This window comes from Grammomys surdaster, unplaced genomic scaffold (genome assembly GCF_004785775.1).
Source record: "Grammomys surdaster isolate TR1022 unplaced genomic scaffold, NIH_TR_1.0 66, whole genome shotgun sequence".
Lineage (NCBI taxonomy): Eukaryota > Metazoa > Chordata > Mammalia > Rodentia > Muridae > Grammomys > Grammomys surdaster.
In genome coordinates, this window is record NW_021604568.1 from 91,261 (window position 1) to 114,956 (window position 23,696).

At 43.3% G+C, this 23,696-nt stretch overlaps 1 protein-coding gene across 1 annotated transcript in view; it reads right to left on the reverse strand.

The window, feature by feature from the left end:
• The window catches only part of Pdlim1 (PDZ and LIM domain 1), a 43,645-nt gene that overhangs the window by 11,333 nt on the left and 8,616 nt on the right, over positions 1–23,696 (reverse strand). The window contains exons 2-4 of the mRNA XM_028773989.1: positions 12,698–12,849; positions 10,251–10,335; positions 5,602–5,795 (exon numbers count right to left, since the gene is read on the reverse strand). Coding sequence (XP_028629822.1) covers positions 5,602–5,795; positions 10,251–10,335; positions 12,698–12,849 — 431 coding nt within the window. The remainder of the gene's footprint in view (positions 1–5,601; positions 5,796–10,250; positions 10,336–12,697; positions 12,850–23,696) is intronic.

Consider the following 23,696-nt stretch of genomic DNA (forward strand, 5'->3'; position numbering starts at 1 on the left):
CCAGGGCTATACAGAGAAACCCTGTCTCGAAAAAAACAAAACAAAACAAAAAGAGAGAGAGAGAGAGAGAGAGAGAGAGAGAGAGAGAGAGAGAGAGAGAGAGAGAGAGAGAGAGAGAGAGAGAGAAAAGAAAACAGAAAGAGTCAGTCTCCACGGTTTTGAGATTCCTCTCACAGCTATTGTGATCAAGCCTTTCTTTATCTCACACCCACAATGATTAACTCAAATGCTTAAAACTGAAACATAAAAAGGGAAACCAGGTTAAAAACAAATTTAAGTAGGAACTTTTAGCCTCTAGGGATAGGCAGGCTTAAAACATTCACAAGAATGACTGGTAAACAGGAACCTCCTTAAAAGTCAGATTTGCTTGGCTGAGGCCCTTCCCTCTGTGAGAGTTTACATTGGCTCTGCTTTTCCTGTATGCTATTTAGTTTTTGTTTTGGAGACAAGATCTCACTATGTAACCAATGTCGACCTTAAACTCTTGATCCTCCTGCCTCAGCCTTCCTACTGCTGGGGTGCCAGGCATGGGCCACCACGCCTGACCCTGCTAAATGTTGGGAATGTTGTTTGTCTGTTTCCATTCGTCAGAATATGTCCAAATTTCCCCTGGGATTCTTACATCGTTCAGTTGTGTTGTGTATTTGTCATTTAGTTTTCTTTTTTTTTTTTTTTTTTTTTTTTGGTTTTTTGAGACAGGGTTTCTCTTTATAGTCTGGGCTGTCCTGGAACTCACTCTGTAGACCAGGCTGGCCTCGAACTCAGAAATCCACCTGCCTCTGCCTCCCAAGTGCTGGGATTAAAGGCTTGTGCCACCACTGCCCGGCTGTCATTTAGTTTTCTTTTTGTTAAATTCTAGTTTTAAAATATTTGCTCTTGTTTCAGTCTTAAGCGCATTAAGATGTGTTTTAAGTCTCACTTACAGTCTCTCTTAACAGACTATTCCATGTGTACCTGAGAAGGGATTTTGATTTTTTTTTAAAGCTTGATCTTTCATTTATGCTGAGTATATTGACAATTTTCTCATCTCGTAATTTTGAGGCATGCCATGTATTTCTGTTCATTATTTCCCCACCACCAAGGTGATACGCGGCACTAGAGTCAGCCACAGCTCACACAATAGCACTGTACAGGCTGGTTGGCTTCTCCTCCCTTCCTCCTATTCTCCCCACTCTCTGAAAGACAAAGGTCTAGTCTGCTGTGAAGTAACTGTAAATGGTATATTTTAATGTCAGGGTTCACATGTTTACTGTTAGCATAAAGAAACAATGCCTGATTCTAAGTACACCTTGTATTCTATGTGCTTTTTGTCTGTCTGTTCTTGATGGATGTCACAATTAGTTCCAGACCTTTTCCTTGCTTTACACTGGCTACAATCCACAGCATGATACAGAAAAAGAATGACTGGAGTGTACATCCTTGGCTCATTCTCCACCTGGGTGGGAAAGTTCGTAGCTTTCATCATTAAGGGGCATCTTTTAAAGGATGAAAGAAGCCTACAAATCTATCAGTGGATAAATGGCATGTTTGGAAAACGTGATAAAGAATAGAATACTACTCAGTCTTTAAAAAGAAAAAAATCCTGACATAGACTACCTGGTGAACCTTTGGAGCTGTATGCTAAGAGGAATATGAGTATGTCAGTCAACAAAGACAAACACCGCATGACTCCGCTTGCATGAGCAGATAGAGTTCTCAACAACAGGAAGTAGAGCAGTGGCTTCCAGGGGCTTTAGGGGAGAGATAGAAGCTTTTAACTGGGTGTAGAGTTTCAATTTTTCAATCTGAACAAATTCAACAGATCTGTCGGCTAACTTTGCACGTGTGGTTACAATAGTAAATTTTATGTCATGTGGTTTTTACCACACTTTAAAAAAAAAAAGGAACATACTTTTGGTATATAAGAAAAAGAAAGATGACTTTCCAAGGAATTATGCTGAGGAAACCCCAGAACGTTACATAGTTTATGGTTCCATTAATAAAACATTCTTGAGCTAACCAAACTGTAATAATGAGAGATTGGTGGGCTGGAGGCTTTACAGTGAGGGATGTGGGTGTGGTGAATGTGGCCAGGGGTGGGTGAGGCAACAGGATTGGAATCCCGGTGCAGACTCAAATGATTTTTTTTGAGACAGAGTCTCACTGTATAGCCCTAGCTAGCCTGAAACTTGCCTTGAACGCATGGAGATCCACCTACCTCTGCTTCCCAAGTGCTGAGATTAAATAGAAGAAAAAGCTTAACTCATTTTTAGAATCCCTCGTCTCAAATAGAAGTACTAATAACTTTAAGTGATTTCAGCTCTTGTCTTATTTGTCTTAAGATGGTGATAAGAAAAGCAATTTGAGGGGCTAGAGGGATGGCTCAGTTTAGAGCACTGACTGCTTCTTCCAGAGGACCAGAGTTCGACTCCCAGCATCTACATGACCACTAACAACTGTCAGTAACTCCTGGGCCAAGGGGACCCAGCACCTTCCTCATGACTCCTCAGGCACAGCAGACACGTGGTGCTCATAGACATATGCTGGCAAAACATCCAAATGTATAGAATAAAAAAAAATCACAAAAGAAAGATGAAAGACATATATACTTTTAATCCCAGCACTTGAGAGACTTTGAATAGATAGCAATGAGTCCTTTATCTCCACTGCACTTGCTTAGAAATCTGCCTCCTTCGTGTTTGGGAAATACCCTGAACATGATTTGGAAGACCCAGTCCTCTGGAATTTCTATGCTGGTTATAGTAGTTCAATCACTTATGCCATGAAAAGAGCCATCTCTCCAGCAGGATGCTGGCCATAGTCCTGATAGGCAACGACTACAGGGGAGAAAAGAGTTCACGGTAGGCCAAGGTAACTCTCCTCTGGATGTGTGTATATGCTCCCACTCTTCCCTCTGAGCCCCTGGCACTCAGTGCTGAGGCAGATGTCTCCCCATCAATGAAATCAGCAGTACCCAGTGTCCCCTCAGCACCTTCCAGCACAATGTACTGCATTCCCTTGACAATCGGTGGAAAGGCCAGTGGCTAAGGGCCTACCTCAAAGATCAGGAGACAGGGTTTCAGAGGATTTACAAGGTCTGCCTAAACTCACTCACTCGGCTGTCAGGAGGCAGAGGTGTTTTCTAGTACTCTATCTACAAGCCTGTAGAAAGTAGTAGACATCGTATAAATTATAAACTCTAGTCTGTGCACTACCAAATTTTAACAGGTTCTTTCTACACACAATTGAAGAGGTGTGAGCGAAGGTGCTAGCAATATTTCTTTCACTGAACTGGTACACAGTAGGTACTCAAAACAGGATTACTGAGCTGAAGTCACCTAGAGGGGAAGGGAAGCAGAGGGCCTCCCCCTCCACTGTGAGCAAGATGGCCTGCTGAGGAGACCCTCACCTGCCTTTCCAGATGGTAATGCTGCTGCTGATATTCTGACCTGCCTGGGCTGCTGCTGTACCAAGACCTACAAGACAGACAACCACACATATAGCAAAATGATCTGAAGGGCTTGGACCCCTCCCACCACCTCCAAAAACAAACAAACAAAAAAAACCAGGGTTAGCCCCAGGGAATGGGTGATGACCTCAGAGGCAAAGTATGTAGTGAGCCAGTTCTGGAACCTCAGCGAATTCAGACTAAACAGTGGGGGTGAGCCAGCTCCTGGCCTTGTGCTGAGCAGGGATAGTTACGGAGTGGCTGCTGGGTTGGCAGGATCATCTATCTCTCATTTGTGAGAATATACTAAAAACGAGCCACCAGGCAGAGATCCCTATACAAGAAACATGGCAGGCTCAGCAGCTACTTTGCCTCCAGCTTTAGGGATTCCCACTGCTTCTTAGATTCCTGCTCCAGGAGCTTGGGCGGAAACAGATAATGGGTCCCCTTTGCTGAGGGAATCTGAAAGGAGACTTGATGAAGACCCGCAGGCTGCTGCAGCCCAAGAAACCATGCCTGTGTGTCAGGAGCCGGCCAAGGGGAGGGGGGGGAGCAATCAGGGAGCATGAGAGAAGAAGAAAGGAAGAAAGGAAGGAAAAATATCTAAGGCAGCCACACTAAAAATACTTTCCAGGCACATACTTCTCCCAGTGCATAGCAGTGCATAGCAGTTCTTTCAATTAAGGATGTGTCATTTCCTGGGTTATTAAATCCAGATCATGGAACATTCCACTCTGGGACAGTAAAGGAAGGGTCACATTCCCAGCCTCTTCAAGCACCATAAGCAGCAAAACACAAGAATGGTGGTCCTCGGTGTTCAGATCATTGAGCTGCATGCAAGCTTCCCATCAGGGTGTGATGCTCAGAGGATGCCCTGCATGGTACTTTCCCATGTATCCCCAGCACCCCCATAACCACCTAGAAGGGCATCAACCTACCAAGCAAGTAAGACCTCACAGGAACCATGATTTGGGGTAAGAGGTAGCGGTACTGGCCACTACCATTAAAGCCAGTGATCTCCAGCATCTTCTGAAACCAAAGCCTCACTAGACTCTAAGGAACATACAGATCTGTGTCATCCTGTCCTCTCTGTATCAGGGACAAAGACTTGTGTGCAGCAGATGTCCGATAGTCTCAATATCTGTCGGACCTGTCTGTCTTCATCCACCACCCTCTCTCCATCTCTCTCCTACCCCTTCGTCTCCCCAGACCCTGGAGACCTCAAACACAAAGTGGTTCCTGCAACAGCTCACCAAACAGTTAAAGAGCCTGGGACTGTAACCTCATCCCCCTAACTTGCATTTGAAACATTTAATTGGCTAAAATGAGCTAAAATTTGAACAGATTAATAAAGGTGAACAAGAAAGAAACTGAATGGCAAAATAGGCTTTTGGAGTCAACACAAAATCTGAGTGAATTAAAGCCTTAAGAGGTTGGATAATTTTGAAATGCACTACGTTTCTTCAAACAAAATTTGAAAGTCACCAACATTTAACAGTTGGTAATTTCAGGATTAAAAAAAATTCCTAACTTGTGTTTCAGTGAAAGTAATCAGCAGAGGTGGAACTCTTAGGCCTGCAGGCACTGTTTGGTTGGAACCATCATCCCTGAGGGCAGACCATGAACTTGAGGCTCCACAAGGGCAGCTCAGTTATGCTTGAACTGGCAGCTCTTACCCTGCAGGCCTGGCCTCAGCCATATGAGTCCTAATCTACTCCCCACCTTCCTAACTTAACACGTCATACCTAGTTCCCTTGCCATGGGTGGCTGAAGTGACATTAAAAGTCTTCTTCCATGGCTCCCCTACCTTATTCACTGAACCCAGAGCTCACTGATTTAGCTAGTCTAGCCAACCTGTTTGTTCCAGATCCCCGTCTATACCTCTGAAACTACAGCCAAGCTACCAAAGCCACGTACCATGTATGTGTGTTCTAGGGATAGAACTCTGATCCCCAGGCTCAACAGCAGGCGTTTCAACCTTTGACCACTGCACCAGCAACACAGTTTCTTATTTCTACTACAACCCTACAAAGAGGAGGGAGGGACCCCTTTTCACGTGTAAAGAAGTTGAGTGTCAAATGTTTTCCCCCAGGCTTAGTAGTGCAACTTGCTTGAAGAAACTACTGGAAAGGCCCTCTCCCAGGACTGGCCTGGGACCTCAGGGGTCTACTTACGTCCTGCTGTTCGCTTCCTCCACGTTAGCTGAGGTCTTCGACTCCACAGCATTGTTGAAGTTAGAGATGTTTTCAGATGAGTAGAGACCAGTTGGGTTGTTGTACTGGTTTGTGATGACCCGGGTGCTGGGAGCAGGTGAGGCAGTAAATGGCATGGCACTTCGGTTGTGAGCACTTCCTATGTGCAGGACTTCCTGAAGGCAGGGAGCAGAGAAGTCAAGGAGCCGTCCACCCTATACCCTTTATCCTCTATAGTACAGGGAGAACTTCCAGCTGAACTACAGCAGCCCTGGTTCAAATCTAAACTTCAGCTTCGGGCAGAGGGGCTCAGACCAACACAAGGAGACAACGATCAATAAGTGGTAAAGCATCCACGGATGCACAACCACAATCCCACACCCTCTCAGTCAGCTCCATCTCTGGCCCTTCCAGAGACCCAGCAGAGCTGATATTGAGTACCTCTAGAAAGGATAACACATCATACCTCAGGCTACCAGGACACAAGTCAGAGCTGAAGCATCCTTTCAGGACACATTCCAGAGGCATTAGGAAAACTGTAGAGAGGTAGCTTAGGCTACCTCAAAGCCCTGGATGTCAGAAGGTAGAGATAATTCCCCAGACCCGAGCAGGTCAGATCAGCAAGGAAAGAGGGTAACAAGAGGAGCAGCTGCTGACTACATGTCTCAGAACATCCAAACGGCAGCTGAGGCACTAAGGGACTATTATTCCCTGTGGTAAAAACACAAGATAGAAGGTTCTGGAAGATGGGTCCAAGGCAGAACCTATGGGCAAAGGACTTTGAGTTTGTATCCTCATTCCCTGATCTGCCTCCAGAAATCTGGTGAACAATTACAACTACAACCTCTCTAGGCATCTGTGTAAACATACCAAAACCAAAACACCATTTTTATTATTTATTTATTATTTATTTATTTATTTATTTATTGAGACAGGGTTTCTCTCTGTAGCCCTAGCTGTTCTGAAACTCACTTTCTAGACCAGGCTAGGCCCGAACTCAGATTTCCCTGCCTCCTGAGTGGTGGGTTTAAAGATGTGCACCACAGAGCCTTTTTAAACTAATAACATTCCTTTAAAAAAAAATTATATGGGCTGGAAAGATGGCTCAGCTGTTAAGAGCACCAACTGCTCTTCCAGAGGTCCCGAGTTCAATTCCCAGCAACCACACGGTGGCTAACAACCATCTGTAATGGGATCTGATACCCTCTTCTGATGTGTCTGAAGATAGCTACAGTGTGCTCATAAAAATAAAATAAAATAAATAAAAGTTTAAAAAGAATTATCACAGGTTATCTGATGACTCAGTTAGCAAGGTTCTCCCCACTCCAATGCTCAAAATCAATCCCAGCTTCCAGTGCCGCAAGCTGCGTAGCCTTCCAAACTCAACGTGTTTTCTGAGTTCCCAAGAAAAATTCTTCCAAACCCTGCTTTCTCTCTTAAACACCCAAATGACCAAAAAGAATTCTAATTCTTCTATTGTTCTTTTTCTACTCCTTTTTAAAAAGGAAACTTAAGTGTTTAATTGGAAAGCATTATGAATGAGAACTGTTTAATTCATTAAGAAACTAACTTAAAGTAAAAGGCAGATAAACACATTTTTTCTTTATTATTCTGGTAAATTTTTTTTTCAGGTCAGAATCAGTGAAGTTTAGTTGACTTTGTCCACGTCTGCACAAATAATAAAATAATAAAAAAAACAATAAAATAATAAAAAATAATAAAATAATAAAAATAATAAAAAGTGGCTTGTAATTGTTTGGTTGGTTGGTTGGTTGGTTGGTTGGTTGGTTGGTTGGTTGGTTTGGGTTTTTTTGTTTTGAGACAGGGTCTCTCTATGTAGCCCTAGATGTCCTGGAACTCACTATGTAGACCAGGCTGGCTTAAAATTCATGAGATCCACCTGTTTCTGCCACCAAGCCTGGCTATAAACAACACAAAAGAGGATGTTAAAGAAAAGAATGGTCAATAAGGACTGGTTAGGTAATTTTATGTGCACTTATTCAAAGGAATCATAAAATCATGGAGCACTGTCTGTGAAAGGCAGCAGCCAGTTTACAGATTAGCAGCCAGGGGCTCTCACCCCTATCACTCGGGTAGCATGGGCAGACATAGGGCAGCACCCAGCATGTACCCTTCTCCTGTCTCCACAGCAATTCTAGGAGCAGCACAGGATGCTTATTCTTTAGTCTTGCCTTCAATTTCCCCTGACACGTTCTGTTTGGCCGTGAGCAAGTTACGCCTCTCTGAGCTCACTTCTCTACTCTTCTTCAGAAGGACACGGTGAGACACGTCTGTGCAATAAGCAAAGGGCAGAATAGGGCAAGGTCTCAATAGGGTCCATCTTCTCTTCCCATAGAAACAAAACTGGTTCCAGTCAGAAGTCCATTTTATTATGTATTTGTTTGTTTACTGCCCACATTATAGATCAGAGGACAATTTAGGAGAATCCATTCTCACCTCCCATCATGTGGTCCCCAGGGCTCAAACTCAGGTCCTCAGGCAGGCCTGGCAGGAGAAGCCAACTCCTCAGCCCTCCCTAACCCACCCCCACCCTGGTTTTCTTTTGTGGGAATAGTGGAGTTTTTTTTTCTCTCGGGTGGCTTTTTTTTTTTTTTAATTCTTGATTCTTGCTTTATAAAGCATCTTTCAAGAATGCATCTGGTTTGTACATAAAAGAAATATTTCTACCCCCCTCCCCCCATGTGGATTCTAGTCTTTCCAGAAGGCAGGCGGATTTAGGGCTTGCCTTTTGAAAGGGATGATGTAATTGTTTGGGCTTTGTATTTACCAGTCTCCAAGGAAACTCAATAATGAGGAAATACAAACTAGGTATGTAACTATGTTGACCTCAGATAAGCTAGGGTGTTGGTTAGCTTTACGTGAATGAGCAGATCTTTACAATATCCATGAACTCTGTTCTCAGTATTGGTCCTCTAGCTCAAAAGTCTCAGAAATGGAAGATCTGGGAAAAAGGGAAGTGGGAGGAGTTTTGCATGAATAAAGAATGAAGAGAAAAACACACTCAAACTAGCCTTTAAAGGAGTCTGAAGAATTTTTTTTTTAATCTCAAAATTATCTACAAAATATCAAGAAAAAGTATAAACAAGATATAGATGGTTGGCTCAAGTGAAAAGTGACCATTTTGGACCAAGTTAAACCAAAATCATTCCTTGTGTTATAAAACTATATGGAAACTTAACACATCAAAATTTAACACATACAGTACATTTAATAAACAACTAGACTACAAGGAAAACTAAAATTAACTCTGGCACTATTTAAACCTGTTATACAACTTCCAGTTTATAGAATAACATTTAATGAATTTCCTTAAAGGGCTCACACAGAATATATAAAAAACTAAATAGTGTCTCAAACTTAGAAAAGAAAAAGTCAATTTCAAATCTTCAACTGCAGTTAAATATATAATAATCACCTCATTTTGAAAATTGCAAAGAAAGAAAAAGGTATTTACTTACTTATTTGTGATTGTTTCATTGTTTTGCATATGTGCATGTACATGTGTGTGTCTATATGTGCTTGTGTGTGTTTGCGTGTGTGCACACTTGTGAGTGTGCAACTTGTGTATGGAGGCTGGAGGTTGGTGTGTGAGGTCTCCCTCAATCACTTCTCCTCGTTTTTAGACCCAGGGTCTTTCAGTGAACCCGAAGCTCAGCCTTCTGGATGAGCTGGCAAACCAGCTGGAGTTGATGGTATTGCAGATGGGCACAGTCATGCCTAGCTTTGACACATGGATGCTGGAAATCCAAACTCAGGTCCTTGTGCTTATGTGAATGCACTTTACCCATAAGCCACTTCTTTAGCCACACTTACTGTTAATAATTCATTCATTTATCCAACAGAGAACATAGTTTGTGGTGAGCAACATGGACATTTTTACCAACGTGTTCTAAATATTTATGTATTTATTTTGAAATATACCCACACAGTATTGTTATCTTAGAAGACACAATTAAGGGAGAAGTAAAAACACCTATCAGCTATCTACTGAGAGATTCATTTGTAAATATGGAATCTCAGAACAATCTACTGTTGTAGAAAATTCTACTTGACCAACAAACAATGCAGTGACTCCTTCCTATATTTTTCCAAGATCAACTGCCACCTCCTTTAACTAATTTTAATGCCTTTCTTTAAGTTTCACCATAACAAAAACAGATTTCCACCTCAGGACACACAGGGAAAGAAGGGAGCACTATTAATTTCGTGTTTCTCTTTTACTCTGATTCAGGCCTAAAGGTATCCTCACCTCTGGGATGAGTCTTCTGTGTCTAATCTGTAAGAGCTGAGTTAGCTCTCAGGTTTCAGTAGAGTCCTACCGATTCTATTTACAGGAAGGCTTCTGTCTCTGTCTCCCATCGCCTGCCTTCCTACTCCTTCTTACTCCATTGCAGGCCATGTCCCTGCCCTGGGGTTTTCCAGCCCTTTCCTCTGGCAGTTTCCCTTACGGGAAGAACTGAACTGAAGCCAGATCCCAGCAATGACAGTGGAGGCCTCTCCTGGCCACTTTGTCCTCAGACCTCCAGTGCAGGAAAAACAGAGGCTATCTGAACAATGCCCAAGCAGGAAAGCAGCTGGCAGAGGAGTGGCAAAGATAAGCGAGTACTTACTTGGGGTTCCGATGCTAAATTCATCTTGTAGGGATGGCGTTTCCCCTCCTCGGTCACTAGAGGAGACCAAATCTTCTGTTCAGACCTGCAGCAGATGGACAAAGCTGTTGTTCCCTCTGTTGTTTTGTCTCATTCTGCATTGCAGTGCTGATGACCAAACTCAACATCTCACATACGTCAAGCAAAGGCTCCACCACTGAGCGATATCCCCAGCCTAAAGCTGCTGTCTCATTCATGTTAAATAAAGAATCCAGTTCATCCTCTGTATCTATAGATTCTGCTTAGATTCAGTCAACTACAGACAAGCTCTGCATCTGTACTGAACATGTACAGACTTTTCCCCTTGTCTTAGTCTTATGGTACAGCAATCATGGGCATAGCATTTCTATTGCATTAGATATTATAGGTAACCTACAGATGACTTAAAAGACTACAGGAAGATACACATAGAGTATGTGCAAGTACTACACTGCTTTGTACAGAAGGGACTTGGGTAGTCACAGATTTTGATATCCGCAATAATTCTGGGGACTGACCTCTATGGACACCAAGACAAAACTTTACATGCTAAAAGCAATTTAGGAAAAGCATCTCCTTTGCCTTAACCTTCTACCCTCTGGACTTGAACCCTGCCATCAGATCCACTCCGTACTTATCAATTAGATGGCATCCATGTTGATTGACTCCTACACACAGCCTGAAGGGATTTCCCAAGCTGGCCTGCCTTCTAATCAAGCCTCGGCCTCTCTCATTACAGTCTGGAACTGAAGTAGCCACCAGGCTCTTCTGACTTACTATGCCTGCCTCATGTTGCCAACCCAGTTCAAAGTGGGATAGACTTCAACTCTATCCAGGCTCAGTGTTCCTCGCTGTAGAGAGAACATCTTGTGTGTCATATGGCTGCATCACCTGTCAATTTGAAAGCCTATGGCCTATGCCTTAGGCAGGAAGTAGAAAGTGGGACATCAGGAAGAGAAAGAATTCTGGAAAAGAAGGAGGCGGGGAGATGTGAGACAACTGAATCCATAATATCTGAGCACAGTTAACCAGCCACATGGCAGAATTTAGGCTAGAGTACATGGGATATTTTAAGTTATAACTAATAAATAGAGCATAGCTATATGTCCAAGGTATTTGTAAATATATTTTGAATTTGAACCTTATTACTGGGAGCATGGGGCTGGGAGAAAAAAAAAAAACATGGCCTAACTTGAACACCTAGCCCAGACCATATCACCAATGCATTTATGAATCAAGCATCCTTTTTCAGTCTTGCAAAGAACTTCCTTCCTCTCAACCACACAGCAATGGTCTAAGTCTGGTTTCAAGTTTTATTAGCATGGGGCTTTTCTCTCTCTTCAAGATAGAGAATATTCATACTTTATTCATACTTTGTATTTGTCACAGTAACCGGTGACAGACAGTTATAAGACACACCTGTACAATTTGTTGGCAAGCGAATTTTAAAAAAAAAAAAATCAATGAACCTATGAATAAATGCATGAGTGACCCGAACATGAGTTTGAGGGAGAGGACGTGGGCTGAGCCAGATAGAACAAGAGACAAGAACAAAGGGCCAATGTACTTTTGAAAGAGTCATAATGGAACGGTTCGCCTCCCAGAGTTAGCAGGGCTCTGAGGGGAACAAAATATTCTCGTATTGTTCATCCAATCTTGGTCTGTCTAACAATCCTATAGCACAAGGAGGAGAGGAAAACAAAGGTCACAAAATGTACTTGACAGAGGAGAATGTGATGAAGAACTATAAAAGCGAAGGTTGGTGAGCCATTAAATAAAGCAGGTTCACCCAGCAAACAGAACCTGAACTTGATCCAACAGGAACTAGGAAGCCACTCAAAGCTGACCCAACCACTCCCGGCATCTTAGCTTCCTAGGGCTCCTTCCACAACCAAGAGAAAGGCAAATGGAAATTCTACCCTAATTATAGCTTCCCAGGGGCTTTCCTGAGCTGTCTGCTCAAAGCCTGTGCTCTTCTTTTCCTGTAGTGCACCTTAAGTTACACTCGGCACTTTATCTAACAGTGGCTGTGATCTCGAGACGCAACATCCCCTGCTCCTTGGGTGCTTGGAAGGAACACCATCCTGAATTGATACTCAGAGGACCTCAGGAAGACATTTGCATTTCATTGTATGCCTTAACAGTGTCTAACTCATTTTACCTCCTCAAGATTTTCGTTAGTTGCGTCTGATCAAGTGAAAGTGTGGTAACTTAATAGAAAGAGGCAGACGCATGATAAACCTACAAGAGATAAGAAGTCCAGTGCACAGGAGGGAAGAAACCTCAAAATCCAAAGCCGCAGACATGATGCACTTTCATCACGCATAGCACAGAACTAGGGAAGTGCAGGAGCTTCTGAAATGGAGGCAGGCCCTGTTCACAAGCAGCTTCCAGTCTATAGAAATTAGCTAATATTTCCACAGCCTCACCTGGATACTGTGAGCGTCATGTTGTCTGTGCAGCCCTTGATTTTGTTCTGAGCTTCCAAGTGTGTCATACTGCTGGTATCTTCTCCATCAATGGCTGTGATTAAATCTCCAATACATAAATTAGCTATAGCAGCCTTGCTTCCGGGAGTGACCTGGCAACAGAGGGGATCACACATCAGTTACTATTTGTCTCCAGGAAAACCAATGAGTAAATACCATTGGGTTAAATACTCACTGATAAAGAGCTAAGTATAGAAAGGGAGAGTCTGGCATGATGCTGCATGTCTGTAACCCCAGGTCTAGGGAAACTGAAGTAGAAGAAAATTTGAGGCTAGCCTGAGCTACACAGTGTATTCGAGGACAGCCTCGGATATATAGCAAGACCTTGGAAGGATGAAAAAAAAGAAAGAGCAGGGAGAGTAGTGCAAAAGAAAGTGTGTGTGATGATTTGAATATGCTTGGTCCATGGGAAGTGACACTATTAGGAGGCGGGGCCTTGTTGGAGGAGGTGTGGTCTTGGAGGAGGAGGTATGGAGGAGAAATGTATCACTGTGTAGGCAGGCTTTGAGATCTCCTGGTGCCCAAGCTCTGCCAATGTGGAAGAGAGAATCTCCTTGTGGAAGACAGTTCCCTTCTGCTGCCTTCAGATCAAGATATAGAACTCCCTCCAGTACCATGTCTGAGTGCATGCTGCCATGCTTCCTGCCATGATAATACACTGAACCTCTGAAACTGTAAGCCAGCCCCAGTTAAACGTTTTCCTTTATAAGAGTTGCTTTGGCTCCGGTGTCTCTTCACAGCAATGGAAACCCTAACTAAGACAGTGTGCCAAAATTCTAATTTAACTAGCAGCAATCTTTGATGTTTATATTATCTGTTACCATGTACTGAGTCTTTCCTGTATGTGACCTCATTGTCTCCTTGCAACAACTTTGTAAGAAATGAACACCAGAAACTGAGCTTTATAGGAAACAAGGACACCCAACCAGTACGCTACGAGACACCAAGCTAGTCCACTGCAGACTCCAACCTTGAGCCTCACTCAGTGTTCTAACCTCAAAATAAGTCACCAACATATTTTTAAATGTACGCATTTAGAGAATATTGTATATAGTAACTTCTATTTCTGTAAAATCCCAGCATATATTATAAATGATAAGCACAGACAAAACTGGAACCACCCACAGTTACACATTTCAGTAATGTGTTAGTTTCTTTACAATGATCTTCAGTTACTTTTACAATTAAAAAGAAAATCAATAAAGAAATTTTTCTAAATGTGATAGTGTGGGTTTGCACCAGGAAGTTGTCCATGGTTAGGGTCCTTCCCTACAGGTGGCTGGTTTTCTACAAGCTTCCAGACCAGTCGTTCCAAACTTGCAGACCATGGGATGGCCAGTTAATAAATGTCACAGGTTCTCAAATCCATCTGTCCACTGAGGAGTCCCTGTAGACAGAGCAAATGTGCCCCTACATAGACCTACAACGGCTTTTCAAGTGAACATAGATGCTAGCGTGATAAGCAACACTCATTTTGAAGCAGCACTGGCCTCAGACTAACAGTTAACTACGGGAACAGTTTTCTCAGTCAGGGGTATACCAAAGTGTTACCATCATCACCCCAGAGCTAGTCCGTGACTGTACGACATTAAAAGGTCATCCTAAATGGGAAGCCAGGGGAAGAATGGTACACCCCCAAATCCCCAGTGCCCAAAGGGAAACCCTGTAGCACTGGGAACAAATGGAAGATGTTTCAATCCATGGGTGTCTCCATACGCTGGTCCTTCAAAGTACCAAATCAGGATACAAGACGAAGGAAACAAGCCTGTTTTCCACTGCCAAGTTCCCAAAGAATCGAAACAAAACCAAAAAACACTAGCCCTCATAGGGCTGCTGGTGTGGGGGCCCTGCGGTATCCCACTATCTATCTGGCACCCTGACCTCACAAACTAAGGAGTTGAGTTAGTCCTTAAGGTCCTGCCTGGCTTCACCAGATAAAAATTCCCTCTGGAATGTGAAGACCGGAAACCAGTTCGGAGATCCTGACCTCCTACCCTTTCTCTCCGGCTCTCCCATCTGACTCTCACGAAACAGGAGCAGTGCTCCAGGCAGTCGCTGAGTGAGATGTCTGACACAGCCTTTCCTTCTGATAAGCAATAGGGAACTCATTCTGATTCACTTCATGTAGCAGGAAACACACAGGCTGACCTGGTGTCATGCTATATACAGTCTACATTTTCTAAATGACAATGCAGAATTTTGCCTTTTTGTTTTAGTTTGTTTGATGTTTTTGGAGAATGTCTTAGGTATTCCAGGCTGGCCTCAAACTCTGTTGTAACCACGAACTCACTTTTTCATGGTCTTATCTAAGTATCCTTTTATTTGAGATTGGTAATGGCTCTAGACTGGCAAATTCTATCTCCAAGCAGACTAGCTGAAAAACCAGGAGAACAATATCAACCAAAGCCACTTATTTATGACCAAATGTAATAGCATAGTATAAAAGAGTGAGTCCCTTTAGGATAACCCTGAAACACTTTAGCAAGGCCCTCCCCTCAGGCTACCTCCCCACTAAGCTCTAGTTTCCTCCCCAGGTTTTTTTCCACCTCAGTATTTTTGACTCTGCCTGATTGACTTTTCTCTCCTTGTAAGTCTCTACTTAAATCTTGCTTCTCCAAGTCTTCCCTGGCCTCTAAGTTGTGGCACGTGACAGTAGGTACTCAAAATAAATAATCAAAGAATGATTCAGATTAAAGTATCCACTATCCTTAAAGATGTTATCACGAACTCAGAAGATTATCCAGTGGGTAAGAGTTCTTGCAGTGTAAACGTGAGGACCTGAACTCAGGTCCCCCAAACCTGTGTAAAAGCTGAGTATTGGCTGCTTTGTCCCAAAGCTCGGGTACTAGGAGAGACAGGAGGATTGCTGAGGCCTGAGAGCAGCCAGCTAACTAAAACATGGTAAGCTCCAGGTTCAGTAAGAGACGCTGTCTCTCAAGGCTTGGGGAACTGTGTGGAAGAGGAGGTGGACAGACGGCAAGAGCCCGCAGTGGGTGGATGATATCGAGGAAATAATGTTTTCCAGACACTACAGCACCTGCACAGGTCCAAACCAGACTGGATCCCACTGCTGAAATGGGCAAGATGCAAGCCCCCATCCCTCTCCAATTAACAACTGATCGGAAAAAAAAAATCGTTACTCCAAGGGAGTCACTGGGTATACAAATCACACTTCGGGGCTGACCCTGTGGTCAGGAGTAGATGGTGAACTCAAATGAACTCAGAGGTATTTTTGGAAAAAAAAATTTTCTTAGTCTGGTATTGTTTTGTTTCTACTTTTTTTTTTTTTTAACCTTACTGGTCTTTTGCTTGTATATCATGGTTTCCAATTTTGAGGTTTTCTGGGAATGTGTGTGTATAGGTATTTCTTCTGCTCATTCTTAGTTTCTTTTGTTTTGTTTGCTTGTTTTTATCCTTGTTTATCTTTTTATTTGCCTGTTTGTTTCAGACAGAGAGAGAGAGAGAGAGAGAGAGAGAGAGAGAGAGAGAGAATAGAGTTAGAGGATGGAGAGGTGGGGAGAGACTGGGAGAAGAGAAGGGAAACCCTGATCGGAATATATTATTCAAAAATACATTTATTTTGAATTTTAAAAATGTAAAGAGGAAGGGCCTGTCTCAGGGGGATAAGGAGGGGGTGTCAGAGCAGGGATCTGACTTCTTCTGCACCCACGTGGGCACACACATACTTTATTATTTAAAATGAATATTTCAAAATAATCAACAATTTTTTTAAAAAATCAAGTAACTGTTTCCCCTTAAAAATGACTATCCTAGACTTAGAAGCTTCTTTTTTTGTTGTTTTATGTTCAGTTGCTAAGAAGTCTGGAATTTCCAGCATTTGGTTCATTTTGTGGGAGTGGCATTTCTGCAGAGAACATCCCAGCAGGCCCCAGACAAGCTAAAACCAGTCTTAGAAGCCCCACACCTGAGTAATTTGAACCTAGTAACCTATCCTTCAATCTGATTTCCTTTTTTTTTTTTTTGAGACAAAGGAAAGTTTTGAAAACTATAAAAAAGAAGATTATCAGATCAGACTCCAATGAGCTAACATTTTTTTATGAACCACCTCTTCTCTACAAGGTTGGGGCTGTGGATACAGTCCAAAAGGTAGACTGTTTGCCTCGAATGTACAAAGCCCTAGGATTGATTCTCAATAAAATATAAACTGGACACAATAGCATTTTGGGAGGTAGAGGCAAGAAGATCAGAAATTCAAAGTTATCCTTGGCTATACAACATATTTAAGGCCAACTTAGGTTACATGAGACCCTGTCTCCAAAAAACCAAGTGGAGGTGGGAATAGGGAGGGTGTATCGAATGAATCACAGACCTTACCGTCACAGAGCATAATCCTTCAACAGATTTAGAGTACTCACAACATACTGCTCACACAGATTAGATGAGCAAGCAACCGTTAGACAACATTTTAGAGACAGGACTCGAGAGAAGCTGTGAGCAGTTCACATTCACTCAGCTAAAAGCTTATGGCTAGTTTTAACACAGAACCCTGCATAAGAAATCCTACCCTTTCTTGCTTCAGTGTAATACCGAGACTCTAAGTAAGTCCGCTGAAAAGAAACCTGGAGCTTAAAGAGGCACATCTGCCGTGTCCTTCTTTCTATGTAAAGAACTAGAGTGCCACAAACCCTGTTGGCCGGGTGCCTCCTAGGCATGAAACAACCGTTCCATTACTCTGCACTGAGCTGGAACCCAGAGCCACACCAGTTATCAAACATGCCAATCATGAGACAGAATTGAAAAGGACGGCTGAAGACCTGGCTCTCACTGCTGGCGAGTTCCTGTCCTGAACGGTGTCCCCTACCACACACCAGATGAACCTCAATTCTATCAGTGGTCACTATTATTGAGACTCATTGTATGTCAAGGACAATCTAAGTGGTTAGTGAGTGTTGGCTTATGATCCTCTCATGATGCCACAGACAGGCAATGTTATTTGCGTCAATGAAGATGAGGAAATGGAGGAGCAAGGGTTAAGCCACTTGCTCAAGGTGACTCAGCTTGTGAGGAGCAAGCCACGGCAGGCTCCGGGATCCGCTACATCACTGTCTATCCAAATTTCTTAGTAGCCATCAAATTCTATCCTGATAGAGTCAGCTTACATTTCTAAAAAAAAAAAAAAAAACCAACAACAAAAAAAAAAATTCAATACTTCCGACCGAAAAAATCAGACCCATTAGTTAAGTGGACATCCCCCAAATTCCTTCAACAGCTTCTTCCCCCAGAGATCATGCAACTCAAGTATACTCCGTTACTATAAAAAGTAGAGTGGCTGAGGTGCAACAATGTATATTAAAGAAAGAATGTTTTGTTGACTTCTGTAGCAGTAACTCAAGTTGAATTCATCCTTGGGCCCATCCCGGTCCTTAGATGGCCACTCCTTGCCTCAAGGCTGCCACCCTGCACACTGACTCTACACGCTATGATCATAAGGCACCTTCAAACTCTATTAGATTCGCTGTTCCCACCCAGGGTCAGCTCTTTTTGTTTGTCTGTTTTTGTTATTTACATCCTGAATGCTGCTCCCCTCCCTGCCTGCTCCTCCTAGAGTCCCTCCTCCCATCCCCACTCCAAAGAGCATACAAGGCCTCCAGCACAGACACACATAGTAGAGAACTGCCTTGTCTGGCCTCAGTAGGAGAGGATGTGCCTAATCCTGCAGAGACTTGATGCGCCAGATTGGGGAGGGGATAGCCTCCATCTTGCTAAGATTTTTAACTTTCACTTCTAAATCGTGCAAAACACAACTGTAATGTAGCTCTCCCTCATTCTTCAATGAGGTACATTCACAGAGTCAGCTGCCTGACACTGACCACAAGAAAGAGCTAAGCCCCTCCTCTGTGACACTGGCACACTTCCTCCTCCCCCAGGCTCCCTTTGACACTCACTCACTGGGCACACGTCTCCATGCATATTCTGAAAGATTAGTAGCTTGTTGGTTAAGCTATGACTTCTAGAGGCAGGTGGCCAGGATTTGATGTCCTTATGTGGGATTTAGTGCCTCTGTGGGCCTCGCTCTTCAAGACAGATGAAGACAGCAGCCCTGACATCAGAAGACTGCAGTGAGGGTTGCCTAAATGACTCAAAACAGGGCAAGCACTCAGAACTAAAGAAAGGTGAGCTCTTGGTTGTGAATTCCAGGAACCACATGCTATGAAAAGGACTGAGCCTGTCACCTAGGATTTTTCAGTCCCTGGAAAGACAAGCAGATGATAGATGTTGTGTTAGAAGCTATGATACAACCAAAGGCTAATGATGGGGGCTGGAGAGATGGTTCAATGGTTAAGACTGCTTATTGAACAAGGACAAAAATGTAAATCTGGACACCAGCACCTGTGTAACAAGATTGATATGGTCTTCCTCTGAACCTGAAACCCCAGCACTGTAGAGAGGCGAGGGAGTGTGGAGGCAGGAAGATTGCTGGTGCTTGCTGGCTGTCCTAGGATGGGAAAGGATAAGCTCCAGGTTCAGGGAGAGATCCTGCCTCAAAAGAATACATGATGCCTTCTTCTGTCCTTGTACCTGCATGTCCATGTATGTACACACACACACACACACACACACACACACACACACACACACACACATCCACACATGCAAGGAGGCAGGTTAGAGCAGGCTAAGTCTCACACACAGTATGCGGACAGAACAGATTAAACCCAGGGCACAAAGGAGGGGAAAGGGATATGACACTGGAGACCCAGAACAGGCTGTGAGAACCCTGTATCTTTATCTAAAAATAAAAATGAATAATAATGTCCTCACAGTATTCACTGTCCAGTTCTTCCAAAGAGGCAACCAGAGACCATTAGCCACGCTGAGGTTCAGATGACCTCACTGGACAGACACTTTTTGACTTAGTCAGGGTTACTGTACTGAAACACCATGACTGAAAAAGCAAGTTGGGGAGTAAAGAGTTTATTTGGATTACACTTTTACATTGCAGTGTTGTCCACTGCTGAAAGAAGTCAGGGCAGAACTCAAACAGGGCAGGAACCTGGAGACAGAAGATGATGCAGAGGCCATGGAAGGATGCTGCTTACTGGCTTGCTCTTCATGATTTGCTCAGCCTGCTTTCTTATAGAACCCAAGACCACCAGCCCAGGGATGGCCCCACTCACCATGAACTGGGCTCTCCTCCAGTCACTGATTAAGAAAATGCCTTACAAGCTTGCCAGCACACTTTCAAATGACAGTTCACACTGAACCCATTCCAGAGGTTACCCAATCATCCCCTAGCCCAGCCATGTTCTTAGTGCAACAGCTCTTAGCATGTGATTGTGACCCCTTTGGGGGTTGAACAACCCATTCACAGGGTTCATATATCAGATATACTGCATATCAGCTCTTTACATTATAATTCATAAGAGTAGCAAAATTATAGTTATGAAGTAGCGATGAAATAATTTTATGATTGTGGTCATCACAACGTGCATTAAAGGGCCATGGCATTAGAAGGGTTGAGAACCACTGCCTTAATGGATCTTAGAGTCCTACTTAAAATCCAAGTCCTACAAGCAGCTGAACGCATATGTTCCTTTAACTGCCTGCATTTGAAACTGACAGATGAGCCCATCAAATGAGTCTGATCCGCAACCAAAGTTGCTTTGTATGAGTTTTCATTTAAATCACATATTGATAAATTTCATATAAGCCCATAGACTCTAAGCTTATGAAAAAAAAATCTGGCAGTTCTGGGCTTAGATTTCCATGTGGCAAAAATCAGCACCAACTGAGAAGACTCCATCCCGCTAAATGAGAAACATCACCCACTTAGCCACAAACCCCATCATGCTCTACTGCCTCTAGTACAGACACCCAGTATCAGGTGCCAGTTGTCATCACTCATACAGTGATTCATCTTACTACTTCACCCTCTAGTCAGCCCCATTTATGTTGCCTCCTGGGTCCTACTATCAATGAGTTTGGGACTGAAGGCTCTGTTCAAAAGCAATGCAAAGCAATTACATGTAAAAGCACTTTATGATGGGCTGAAAAGGAACTGAATGGTGGTAAAGCCCTGGGTTCAATCCCCAGCACCAAAGAAAAAAACTATTTCACAGGTAGGATTACCAAACACCTTTGTGTACCCAGGACAGTAACCTACTTCCTCTTAACTATGGAAAGCACCCCATTTTGTCCTCAAATGTTCCAACCAGCCTGGAGTGACTACATACACCTACACTCCCAACACTCTCGTCACCAAATCCAAGTTGAAGGCCATTCTGAGATTCACAGTGAATTCAAGGCCAGCCTGGCCTACCAAGGAAGACCTTGTAGCAAGAGAAGAAAGAAAAATAAGTGTTCCCAGGCTGGATAGTAAATTAATTGTTGCTCTGTTTTGACATGGGAGTTTCAGCAAGCCTCTGTCAGTTGTTTTATATGTTCTGTGGCATAAATACCCCTGCCCTTTGAAGGAAAACAAAACAAAACCTCTCTTTCCCTTTGGCTAGGCCTGCAGGTCCATTTCCTCAGTGTTACAGAACACCACTCACCTTGCTCCTTGAAGCTGGCTTCTAAACCTGGGCCCAGAAACTCACCCAGCGCTCACTAGCTCAGAACTTTATCTGCAAGGATATGGTACTGACTTACAACCTCTTAGCTACCAGATGCCCTGAAGAGATGAGGTAAAATATACACAGAGCCTCACATCATCTCAAATCTACACAGAAGGATCCAGAAACATTCATTCATTCATTTTCACTTTCTTTCATCCTGGAGATCACACCCAGGGCCTCTGGCATGTTAAGAGTGCATTTATACCACAGGGCTATACACTCTCTGTCCCTAGTCTCTGCTTTTTAAGCTCCCTAGCAAAGCCTCAAAGGATTTGGAAACTTCAAGGGGGATATTCACTAGGGTTTTTCCTCAATACTTTCTCCCTGTATTAAGTTAAATTACTAGACAGACAATAAATACTTAAACCTAAAAGCCTAATAACTCTACAAACAATGTGAAGATCTCAACTCCTGCACATAGAAGGCCCTTTGAAGGTGCTTCAGTTAAAATCCACCCACCCCCAACTTTAACAGAAAGTAAGACAAATGGGAGGGAAGTAGGGAGAGAGGGAGGAGGGATGGGAGGAGAGGGAAAGGAGTGAGAGAAGAAGGGAAGAAGAGGGGAAAGGAGAGAGAAAGAGAGAGGGAGGAAAGGGGAGGAAGGGGGGAGAGAGAGAAAGAGACAGAGAGACAGAGAGACAGAGAGACAGAGACAGACAGAGACAGAGAGAGAAAGAGAAATAAACTATCAATTTGAGTCAACCTCTGAGAAGGACCTAAAGTCCAGTACTGTAAAAGGCATGTCAGCCCAGGTGGGTAGCTCACTCAACATGCTTCCCATTTTTGCCCTGGCCAGAAAACTCAGAGCTAACCTCTGCAATTACAAACCAAAGGATTTAAAGTTCCTGGCACACTGCTGTTTCCGCTTCTAGGTTCCAAATAGTTCATTAAATCTTAAGTTTGTCCTTGTGTTTTAAATATCACAAATGTGTGTTTCTGGTGTTGTCAATTGCCTTAAGTCCAGGCAGAACAAAGTGAGAAAGGAAGCATGAATAACGAAGCAGCCATCCCTGGACTAACAAAACGTGAAATTCAAGTTCCGTTGCACCGGCAAATAGCCCTTTAAGCAAAGTCTCTTGATCTGATGGCTATGTCAGGGTTTTTAGGTATAAATGTAAGAGTCTGAACTGGGGGTGAGCCTCTGAGACTGCCACATTTAAACGCAGAATGTGAACTCCTCCCTCGGGCTCTCTTCCTTTACAGTCTGTGAGTCCAGGCGACCACCCAGACCCTGGAGCCACATCAAAGCTGCAAACCCTGCATGACCACACTTAGGTTGGCCTGAAACAAATCTACTTCCAAATGTTCTCGGTTAGTCCATAACCACTTTCTCCAGACCATTAAGTAGACTGGGCGTGTGTAGATGAGCTATGTCCTAAGCCAGCTTCCCTTCATGCATAGCAAAAGACAAGTTGTCAGTTCACAGAGACTCACTGCTTTCTTGGTCTGAGCTATCGCCATTCTGAAAACAGGCAGCACAGAGACTACCCCAATTTCTCAGTAAGCCATCAATTCTCCAGCATTCAAAAGCCTGTGCATGCTTTAAAACAGCCCTGACCACTGCCACCCACAACCAAAACTTTTGAAAGAACATTCACTTTTGCAAACTGTTCTGGCTGCTTCTGTTCCTTCACTGATCAAATGAAACCGACAATGGTGTCAATCTCATTAGGTTGTTGGAAGGGTGTTCTTAAAGGGTTAAAGGGTTTTAAACAGTGTCAGGGCTGGAGAGATGGCTCATGGATTAAGAGTGGATAGTTTTACAGAAGACCAATATATGGTTGGCAGCACCCATGTTAGACAGCTCACAACTGCCTGTAATTCTAACAACATGGGGATCTGACACCCCTTATGGATTCTGTAGGTACCTGACCCCCCCACACACACACATACACATATACACATAATTAAAACGAAAATAAATCTTTGGGACTGAAGAGATGGCTCAGTGGATAACAGCACTGGCTGTTCTTCCAGAGGACCAGGGTTAGATTCCCACATCGAAGTATACAATCATCTGTATCTCCAGTTCCAGGAGATCCAGGAACACCAGACACACACATGGTGCACATACATGTGGGGAAAATACCCATACTTGAAAGGAAAAACATTTTAATTGCTTAAAAAAATTAGTAGGTACCATTAAAACATCTTTAACAGAGGACTGGAGAGTTGACTCAGCTGTTAAGAGCACTGGCTGCTCTTTGAGAGGTCCTGAGTTCAGTTCCCAGCAACTACATGGTTTACTAACAACCATCTGTAATGTGATCTGATGTTCTCTTCTAGCACACAAGTATACATGCAGACAGAGCACTCACATACGAAAAGGAAGGAAAGAAGGAAGGAAGGAAGGGAGGGAGGGG